The following is an 11506-nucleotide window of genomic DNA, read 5'->3' as shown; positions in this document are numbered from 1 at the left end:
AGGTCCTGACCACTGCAGACCGGGAACATCCCACAAGAGCTGCAGTTCTGGAGATGCTCTGACTCAGTCGTCTAGCCAGCACAATTTGGTCCTTGTCAAAGTCACTCACATCCTTACGCTGGCCCATTTTTTCTGCTTCCAACACAAAGTTCAAAGTTCAAAATGTTCCCTTGCTGTCTAATATATCCCCCCCCCCCCCCCCCCCCCCCACTGCCAGGTGCCATTGTAACGAGATAATCCATGTCATTCACTTCACCTCTCAGTGGTCTGAATGTTATGGCTGTATATCCAAATAAAGGTAAAAGTCATTATCAATTGCCCCTGTGAGCGGATTACAGTTTGTTGAGCTCTCTCTCTCTCTCTCTCTCTCTCCATTCACTTCCATTGCTGGTAAAACAGGTCTTTAAATCACAGTTGAGCGTTTCTACTAAGCCAAATGAACAGAAAAACAACAACTATCTGCTGTGTTTTGGTGTCATCGATGGGCGCACTGCTTAGTTCTCTGCTCTCTGTGTTGGTGTTTCATCGAGAGCAGGGGCTCCTCCACATTAGAGTTGGACCGGTGTAAAATCGTTCAAACCGGTTTGGTATTAAGCCACAACACCGGACCGGTATACCGTATTCTACCACTAGGTCTCGCACTCAGCCGCCGCAACTCAGTGGAGTGGCTTGTCTCTGAAATGAGAATAGCTGGTCTACATTAAATCAGTGGGTATGGTGACTGATACCATGGACAAGATGCAGCATCATAGCCAAGCACCGGCAATGATATTCCCAACCGGAGCTCGGTAATACTATGACTTCAGTAATCCCCTCGACTCCCTCCTGGGCATGGCTCATTTTAGCTGCACTCTTAGCTTCCACACCTGGCTGAAGTCAACCTGTAGAGTCCAAAGAGAACAGATAATATATTGGAACAACATATACGGAGGGCAACTTATTAGGCAGGCGTCCTTAATAGGCCAAGCGGCAACCTCCGAGGCTGAACATTGAAGCCAACGCAGAAGTGCCAAAAACTGCAGATCGAATGGCCACTTGAGGTTGGCTCCAAAAGGGAGTCAGTCCATAGACCTCCATGTTAAAATGACCAATTTACAGCAGGAATAAGCATGTTTACAGCCTGGTACAAAAAACTGGCCTCCAGAGCTAATATCCTCTTTCATGACAAATGTAAGGGGGGTGAAGTTTAATACAACTAAGGCTTAAAGTTATGCATAATTAAGGGCATTTGAGTGACAGGTGGGTGCCATCACAGCTGCTAGCTGTCTGCTAGATGTCTCCTCAGCTAATCCGAGTCACTGAACTTAACCTCTGGGCCGTGTTTGTGATGTTGGCGTCTTTTGGAGATATTTTCATGCACATAGCCAACAAATAATATGGCTTGCTGTGTGGTTAATTGAATGCTTGCTGGCGAGTGTGCGGGCGTTGGATGATGGGCTGCCGCTGGAGGATCTCCGTGCACCGCATCATCGGACTTTGCCGTACAACCGTGAAGGAGGAGGACAGCGCATTATGGTGAATAATGTTAATTGTAATACATAATATATATACAGTATATATATAGTATACATATAAATAGTGGTTAGCACTGTCGCCTCAGAGCAAGAGGCGTGCAGGTTTGAATCCAGCTTGGGGCTCTTCTGTGTGGAGTTTGCGTGTTCTCCCCCGTGTCAGCGTGGGTTTTCTCCGGGTTCTACGGTTTCCTCCCACAGTCCAAAGACATGCAGGTTAATTGTTGACTCTAAATGTCCCGTAGATGTGAATGTGAGTGTGAATGGTTGTCTGTCTCTATGTGTCAGCCCTGTGATAGTCTGGAGACCTGTTCAGGATGTACCCCGCCTTCACCCAATGTCAGCTGGGATCGGCTCCAGCACACCCGCGACCCCGAATGGGATAAGCGGTTAGAGATAATGGATGGATGGATGGATATATATATATATATATATACAGTATATAAAAAAAAGTGCTATTTTATATCAAATAAATAAATAAACAGTTAGGGTTAGTCACCTTGCCGCGGTGGATCAGCTTGTGTGTTTCAGTGACCCTGTGAGCTACTCCAACAGGACACTGATCTTAGTTTCCTGATGAGTTCAACTGAGTCAGCTTTGTCACAGGTTAGAGACCAGACAAGTATCAGCTCCCTGCTCAGATTTGAAGGCCGTTGCAAGAATAAAACATTGTCGTATGAACCTGAATCACTTACCCAAACTAAAAAAGGTCTCACAGACTCATCCCCCCTCGGCACAACACAAAGCGCCTGGTCAGTCCTTCATGCTGGTAGCCTTCAGGCTCCACAACCAAGGATGACCCCCATATGAGAACTATTAGGACTTTAAGACCTTTAAACACACACTATCTGCCTTTAAACATGCACTATCTGCAACCATCTTGGACTCTAACCACTGGCGCACTTTACACTTACTTACACTATACATCCTATATACCACTTTATAGACTGCACACATGTACATATTACATTTATTTATTGCACATACTACATTTATTTATTGACGGACTGTACACACTATGTTCACCCATTCACTCTGTATCTTTCATATCTCTATTATTGTTTTTATCATTTTTGTATACCTTTACCTCTCCTGTGTTTCACTCTGTTTGCTGATGTTGCTGCTTTGACACCGGAATTTCCCTCCAGGGATTAATAAAGGTTCATCTTATCTTATCTTATCTTATTTTATCTTATGTGACCTGTGACTAGAGGTTACCGGCAATCCTCAACTTTATCCAGCGATATCTCTGTCAGTTTTTACTGCTAATGAAAAGAGAAATGCTCCCTGAAGTTTGACCCTGAAGTGACCATGCTCCTTTTATTTGGTTTTCATTTTTCTCAGGTTAAAAGCTTTTAAAGGCACCCTAAAAAGATAAAGATTGGAAAAAAGTAATATAGATCAGATCTGATCAGCTTGAACACACCTTAGAAATCATCATAAAATCAGTTTTCTGCAGCAATTAGGAATATTTAGTGCCTATTTGCCTGCCATTTTCAAAAAATGGCTGCCAAGGCCCGTCAGGGGGCCAAATTTGCAGCGCCCCGATATCTATATCTTTTCATATACTATAAACCTATGACTGTGCCAAATTTGTGCACAATTGTTATGAATATTTCAGCTTAGCTGCCCCCACTAGGTGGCAGTTTAACCGGAAAAACCTCAGTCTTTATATAGACCTTCCGTCTGTTATTGAGTCCTGTAGAGCTGAGGGTTATGTTGCAACTATACTTTATGACGGTCATAAAATAATAACATGGAGGCTCCGTATTCTAGTCTGGTCTGGTCTGTGCTGGTCTGATCTGTCTGCACCAAGACAGCAAAAGCAGCGGATCACCGCTTCACTAATTCCTCTCCACCCTTCACAATAAAAGCCCCGGACACATACACAGGATCACTGCTTACTAGAGGGACCGTAATGCATAGAGACGTCACTAACAGGCAACTCAACATCACAGCTTACTTATTATTATTTTGCAATGCAGTCAGAATATTTCAAGCAGTTTTTTTATTTGAATAAACAAATCATTCTAGAAAAGAGAATTATAGGTGGGTTGCTGAATTATAAAAAAAATGAATTTTAGAAAATTCTTGAAACAAGCCTACAGTATATACTACACTGGCAGATCTTTTTCACTATTTATGATAAATTAAACATTTCAAGACTCAACTCCAGCATAGAATTACTTGATATGAAGAACAATGAATGATACAGTCATCGCGTTATTTATTAAAAATATTCTGCAAAACTAAATAACCTGTCAGATAAAAGCACATTATTCCCCTTTGAAATGGAGTGTAGTAGAAATATACGGTAGCAGAAAATGGACAAATAAATTGAATAAATGCACTTACATCCACCCCTAATCCCGAGATATTAACAGGATACTCATTTATTGGACAAGTAACACATTGTTTTGTGTGTTTTAGGCCGTAGAAAGAAGACTAATAAGAGTAGCGGTCATCTGATAACAAACACTCATTCCACAACACACACTACACATAAAACCTTTATCACTGCACACATACTATCTAATCCACATGACTTATATGTTGTATATATATATATAAATTATATGTAATAACCAATGAGAGTTCGGCTGACATCTAGCCAGGCTGAGCCATGATATATGTGACAGCAGTTCTGGTAATTAGCAATGTGCCACACTCCTTCACTGATGTTTAAACTGGGGCTGATTATACTATGATGATTAATAACAGACAAGCTAATAAAGAGTATACACAGAAATATAAAGTGTGGAGCCGGTGCTCAGTGTCGTCCCATGAGTAGATCTATACTGAAAAGATGTCCCAATATGATGTGGTAGGCTATCATTAGTAGGCCTAGGTCTGTAAATCACAATGTGTTGAAAACAAGGGACACCTCTTCATTTCACAATATCTTTGGGTGGAATATTATTTTTTGCATGTTTCCTAATATCCGACAAACACAAGATGCACACTTTTTTTATATATATTTATATATTAGTGTTTTGCTGAATGAAGAAAGAAATACAGTGAATACCATAAGCAGTAAAATAACTTCATTGTTCAAGGATGATCAAGAACATTTATCCTTAAATGTATCCTGAACATAACACGACTTTATCCCCGTGACAGGCTGTAAAGTAACCAGACCACTACAGTACATGTCTTTTTTTCCAAGACTAATATATGTCTAAAACTGACATCTTGATATGAGAAACCATTCCCAAGCCAGCACATCGTCACACTAGGCTTTATGCTAAAATGCCAGGCAGTAGGCTACATGAGGGCAGCATCACATGGCCTTACAGTAATTATAACTAGTTATAATTATTCAATTAAATAATTACTATTATTAAATAGAAATGTGCTTTACCCCTCCACAACCTACAAGCAAGGCCACTTGAAAGCCTACTTATCGTAGCAACTTAGTCTGCAAAGCAAATGTTTTTCAGGACTTTTTAACCTTTTTTGCCCTCGACTCGTCAAAACAGGTTAATAAAAGTCAGTGGCTCTGGATTAGGGGTCCCCTCAATCATTTATAGTTTGCAATCATCTAGATCACCTTTCCTCACCTGTGTGACAAGGATTTCTTCTCATCAAGCTGGTGACAAGTACCGTCAAGGTCTTTGCTGTTTTAACTGTGCTTCATCAGTAATAGACTACAGGGAACATTCACTGCTATATGGTGATTTAAAAAATAAAAAGCCATTATGAATTCAGCAGTCTTCAGAAGATCCTGACCTTGAGATAGTACTTTAATATTTATACTAATTAAGCATTTAAGAAATACCTCCATACTTAATGCTCTTAAGACATGCAATTACAAACTGAGTACACAGTTATAATATACAAAATTTTATTACAAAAAAAAAATTCCGTCTACATGAAAGTTTTCAAAGTTCCACATTAAAAATGGCTTCAAACATTTTTAATCTTAACTACAGATAACTCTTGGTAGTAAAATGACAGTGAAGAAACCGCACCACTAAACAGAAAACAAGCAGTGCTTCCAGAAACCATACATTTTTTAAAACGTCACAGATTTGCTGCTGTCCACGAGTTTCAGTCCGTTGTATTTTCACAGGAAATTCATATCTAGCTGCCCGTTTAAAGGAGCAATGAAGTTCTAAGATGTAACAAACGAGTTCAGCAGAAAAACCGTTAAAAAATAATAATTTGGGGACTAAGTGACAAAATAAAAACTAAATCCCTGAACGTGAAAGGAATACAGGTCTGGAATCCTACAGAGGCAGACCAACAGGGACAGCAGGCTATACTGTTGGAATCATCCACACAAAAAAAGTTAAGCTGAACAATGCATTGCAAAATTCACATCCATTTAACATAAACTGCTTATTCATCATCATCATCATCATCGTCATCCTCATCATCGTCCTCGTCGTCATCATCATCGTCGTCATCATCAACAACCGGTTCTGCTTTCTTGGCAGCGGGCCTGCCTGGGCCACCCTTCTTACCAGCATCACCCTTTCCCAAGCCACATCTGGCTTTGTAGGCAGCAACATCCTTTAAAAAAAAAAGAGAGGGGAAGTTAATGTAACCTCTTGTGGTGTGTAGTTTGGTTGCGTCAGTTGAATCTTTACATGGGATTAATTAAGAAAACAACCATCGTCAGACTCATCCTTTAACTTATAAAGTGGCTTTAACCTGCTGGTACTATGCAACAATATCAGGCAATGGGTGGATACCTTTTCATATTTCTCCTTCAGTTTGCCAGCCCTGGCCTCAAAGGGAATCTTGTCTTTGGAAGTCTGTTTGGACCACAACTCGCCAAGCTTCTTGGCAATGTCACCGATGGAGATTCCAGGATGCGCCTCCTTGATACTGGGACGGTGGTCAGAGCAGAACACGAAGAACGCAGAACTGGAGAGAAAAGGGGGGAATTAATTAAATGTCAGAAGCCCCAGACTTCATTCCTGCACATGAAAGTAGCTAAAAGTTTAAATACACAGACCACAGTGTGGCGAAGGTTTTAAGACTTACGGTGGCCTTTTCGGGGCATTAGGGTCCTTTTTCTTCTTCCCCTTGACCAAAGTACCTTTAGGAGGGATGTATGTTGTCATCTCTCGTTCATACCGGACCTTGTCGTTCTTGGCCAAATCCTCAAACTTCACCTTCTCCTTGGCGGACATGGTCTACAAAAACAGAAGCGCAAGTTCAGCAAACACCTCAATTCTGATGGTCAAAAAAAAAAAAAAAAAAAAAAAAATTGTATACCTCCAGAAGTGTACAATATTGTGTAATAAAATGTCTACAGACATCTTGGAATTACATTTTATTGAGCATTCGTATGCAACTTATCCGTTACGTAGGGATACCTTCCCACTTTTAAAAACATAGGCTCTGACTCATCAAATTCAAGGTCTCCATTTAGCCATTTTTGCTTCACATCAACAATATACAATACGTGAAAAGCCATACCCACCCGACCCCAAATACTTATAATCGTATAAGCAAGTGACGCTTACCTTCCATCTCTCAGAGCATTTCCTGGAAAACTCTGCAAAGCCTACACTGGTCCCTGGGTGTTTCTTTTTGTGCTCCTCACGGCAGGTCGCAACAAAGAAAGCATAGGAGGAGGTTTTTCCTCTTGGCTTATTTGGATCCTTTGTCATGGCTGCGATTGATCTAGAAAAACAGGCACAAACATCACGTGACGCACACAAACACAATGAAGCCATTTAGTGGCAAAAGCGTCTAAATCTAAATCTAAGCTTGTAATTATGATAAAATGTTGTTTAACATGTGTCCTTGTAGTGTAGTATTGAGTAAGTTAGGTTGTTGTGGCTCTAACAGGCCGAGCAGACGGACCGAGGCTGTTTCAAAACCTCTAATCGGATTTCTGCTTCTCCGGGACAAAAAGACGCGACTCCATTTTGGATCTTCCCGCCGAAAGTTTAACTGCGCCAAAAGGCTTCCTCACCTAATATAACCTCATAATGGTGAAAGCTTTCGTGTGAAACTTCACACGACTAGTAGTCCGCTGTAACTACAGTGCAACTCCCCACCAGAGTGAGTCTGGAGCCAAAATGGCGAAGTCAAACTTTAACAGTGGCCGCGCGCAGCACCGTCATGTAGCATTAGCATTATGCTAAGCTACCACAGCAAATGGCGTCTGGGCTGCATGTTGAGGATCAGCAGCAGACAGACGGAGAGGTTACACCGTCACTGTCACCACATAATCACAGAAACACGCCTCAAACATCACCTTTTACAACGTTATATCACACACAACACAATGGTTTACATCCGGGACTCTGCAGGCAACGTTATGATTTAACTCACATTACAGTATAAAACACTTATTAGGTTTTAGTTGGTAACGTTATAAATATGCAAATAGGACATTTTGTCGACGGAGATATCATATCAAACTACCATAGAAAACACCCGGAGTGTTTAAATAACACGCTTAATGAGGGATAAACGCAGAATCTGCGGGTCTTACCTGTTCTCAGCTAGACAAGAAGTCAACGACTGAATGAGGACAAAAGCTCGACTGTTTTGTCACTCTCTGTCAGCTCGACCTAACTTGACTAGAAGTACTTCAACGACTCCGCCCCCTGCCAGCAGCTGATTGGTCAGATTGAAGCATTTACGTTTGAACGTAGGGTGCAAGAAAGACCCGGCGCTGTGATTGGTCGCGTTATGTGCTATCAAGTTTGTATGAGTTGTTTGTACGCTGATTGGTTGAACTGGGCTTTTAAACATACGGCGCGAAAACATCCTTTGTTTGAGTCCAGATCTGTTCATCTGTTGATGTTGTTTCTACACGAGACAGACAGCAGCAGAAACAACTATAGGTTCATTCAACAAGCTGCATTACAAGCAGACGATTCAAACGGCATTTGTTTGGTCAAGTCAAAAACAAAACTGCTCATTTGTTTTGTTTTTTTACTGGCACAGATGACTACTAGACTGGCTAGGACATGAAAATAAGACTTCCTCCTCAAAATACAACTTCATTTTCTATTTGTACTTGCATCTAACAAGGAGCAGTATAATGAAAACTATAATTTAGCATGTTGACTGAAACCCAGCTACATTTTTTCTAATTTGTTTTCTTCATAGGCTGGAACATGCACAATGTCAATATACTCATACTACTCAGGTGTAACTACAATTCATACTGTGCAATACTTTCAGGTGCAATTCCATTCAAATCACTGCAATATCATATTTCTACTAGTGCAATTGTGTTAATAGTATGTTTATTGTAAATACTGTATATATTGTTCCATTTTTTTTACATTTCCTTCTATTTAAATTGTTCACATTTTATATGTCTATCTACTTTTGTTTTGCTTTTTGCACTGTGTTGTATCTTGATTTTTGTTTTTTACTGATGCTTCTTGTTTCTGCACAATCCCCTTTGCTGCTGTACACTGCAATTCCCCCACTGTGGGACTAATAAAAGAATATCTTAACTTATCTCTTATCTTAATACAACAGAAAAAGGTAAAATAATTAATGTAGCCTACACAAAAATGTGTAATTTTCTGTCAATGAGCAACATAATGTTGGCTAAAAATTCAAGCAGCAGCAGGGACATGGGGGTGCATAATATCTGGTAAAAACATGGCAATATTGTTAGCCATATTGTTCCAATTACTATTCTTTCTTGGGTATTATTAATCATTTCTAGAGTTTGTTTAAGATCTTAGGTTTTCTTTTGTTAGGTTCCTTCACCTGATCTTGCATTTAGATCGGGAAATGAAGGGTTCCTGGTTAATGGAGGAATGTTTCACTTACTGTAACTCACCTTAATCCTAGTGGTAACTGATTGGTGTATAAACTGAGAAGGTTGCATGCCATATTTCTAACGCAGCTGAAAAGAAGGTTGAAATAGTCACACACGGCATAAAGTTGTCAAAGGGCTTTTACTTTTAGTCTGATTATGTGTTTAACTGCTTCGTATTTGTCTAATATAGTTTGCTCTTCTTCTGTAAAATGTGCCGCTCTGCCTGTCTGTCTTCAAGTCTGTAGACTTGACCATGTCTGTGATTGGTCACATGCTGCAGACACCACGCCGTTCATGTGAACGCGCTCATAGCCAGACCGAGAAACCCTGGGTTGATTTACCGAGGTTGATAACCACCGTTGTAGGACTGCTTAGCGGGATCTCTTTTGTTAGGGTTAGTTAAACCAGATAAGAAGAAGATACCCTGGGTATGTTGATCTCGCTTCGTAGTACAGGCCTCTGATGCTCCTCTTTCATCGCTTTGGGTCATCTAACCCTTTTTTGGTAGACATGGTTGATCTTGGCTGGGATATGCCTGGGTAACTATACTGTCAGTTTTCTGCACTAAGTACTTCTTTCACACGTGTTGTAAAAAAGAAACCCAGTTGGATTGGATGGAGGGTGGTGGTCAGACCTCAGAACCATTGTCTTTAGGTCACACATGCATACATATAGTAGATGGAGGGGGGGTGGGGAGGTGGGGACAAATACATGTCAAAGAAAACCTCAGCAAATGGTTCTCCTTTTGTTGGGCAAATGGTTGATTCCCCACTGAGTTGAGCCCTCACAGTCAATACAACAGCCTGAACAACAGCACACACTAAAAGTGAGGTTACCATAGATTTGAACCATTCTCTTTCAATGAGCCACAGAAAGGCAGTAATAATAACGTAATTTCTGCTTTTAATCCAACATTATTTTATTATTGAATAATACGTGTATACGTATACGATTTGGGGCGGCTGTGGCTCAGAGGGTAGAGCAGGTCGTCCACCAATCGGAAGGTTGGTTATTCGATCCCCGGCTGCTCCAGGTCACATGTCGATGTGTCCTTGAGCATACTTAACCCCAAATTGCTCCCGAAGGCATAGCCATCGGTGTGTGAATGAGTATTTAGATTAGCAAAGTTGGACCCCTGCATGGCAGCCTCTGCCCTCAGTATGTGAATGTGTGTGTGAATGGGTGAATGCTGACATGTAGTGTAAAGAGCTTTAGGTGGTTGGAAGACTAGAGAAAGCAATATAAATGCAAGTCCATTTACCAAGTCCATATGTATATCCCGTTACTGAGCAGCATTTCTAATTCATTGGTTGATGCGATTTACTGTTTGTTTTAAGTCTAAATTATAGAGAACGGTCTAGACCTGCTCTAACGCAACAACAACTCTCACGCTTACTAATTAACAGTTTTTTTACATTAATTTGTGTGTGGATTAAACAAACAGGCTACACCAACAATTCTAGTAGTAGAACCTCATGAAAATAGAGTTGAATAACACTTCTGGGAACGTTTGATTAGAAACTGGACATATAATTTATAAGCTTCATCAAGAAAGATCATGTGGCAGAGCAGTTGTAATGGATTGTATTAGATTGTGTACATACTGTAGCCTAATGAAGTGGCCAGGGGGTGTACATTTCTGTTACACAAAATCAGGTTTATTTGTAGTGCTTTTCTCTAATTTGTGCTCTTTTTGTCAAATCATTCATATACCTTTTCCTCTTCAGGTCTCTAAAAATCCTTCAAATGAAACAGAGGGAAAGATCTATCTTTGATCAAACTGCTCTCAGCTCAACATCAGGCCATAACCTGTGAAGACTTGTCACAAATAGACGCTGGTTTGACTTGTCATGACTTGTCACAAATTGATGCTGTTTGTTTCAAGTAGTCACACGCTAGACTGAGTGGGAACCACTGGGCTACAGAGTGGGAACCACTGGGCTACAGAGTGGGAACCACTGGGCTACAGAGTGGGAACCACTGGGCCAACAGAGTTGGAACCACTGGGCTACAGAGTGGGATCCAATGGGCTACAGAGTGATCTCATGCAGTGCAATCGACACTATAGGGAGAGGGGATATGGAGAGCCAAGACGTCTGAGGCTTGGAGCTAAAAGGAAACTCATGAGTATCTTACTGACACACAATAAAAAATAATTTAATGTTCATAAAGTTCATGAATCTGTCATCTCAAATATATTCAACCTCTTGTCACACAAGAAATCCGTTGATATACTGTAGTCAAG

At 40.7% G+C, this 11506-nt stretch overlaps 1 protein-coding gene across 1 annotated transcript; it reads right to left on the bottom strand.

Annotated features, from left to right (window-relative positions):
• Window positions 1-5341: 5341 nt before the first annotated feature.
• hmgb2a (high mobility group box 2a) lies at window positions 5342-8099 on the bottom strand. The gene is made up of 5 exons (XM_074628688.1): window positions 7969-8099; window positions 6989-7148; window positions 6504-6655; window positions 6209-6383; window positions 5342-6026 (listed from the first exon to the last, which is right to left on the bottom strand). Exons 2-5 carry the CDS (start codon window positions 7133-7135, stop codon window positions 5853-5855), a joined length of 648 nt encoding a protein of 215 aa, XP_074484789.1. The 5' UTR covers window positions 7136-7148; window positions 7969-8099; the 3' UTR covers window positions 5342-5852.
• Window positions 8100-11506: the final 3407 nt, after the last annotated feature.

Source organism: Sebastes fasciatus, chromosome 3, assembly GCF_043250625.1.
Source record: "Sebastes fasciatus isolate fSebFas1 chromosome 3, fSebFas1.pri, whole genome shotgun sequence".
Lineage (NCBI taxonomy): Eukaryota > Metazoa > Chordata > Actinopteri > Perciformes > Sebastidae > Sebastes > Sebastes fasciatus.
The sequence above is the reverse complement of the archived record's forward strand: the minus strand, read 5'-3'. Positions and strand labels throughout refer to the sequence as shown.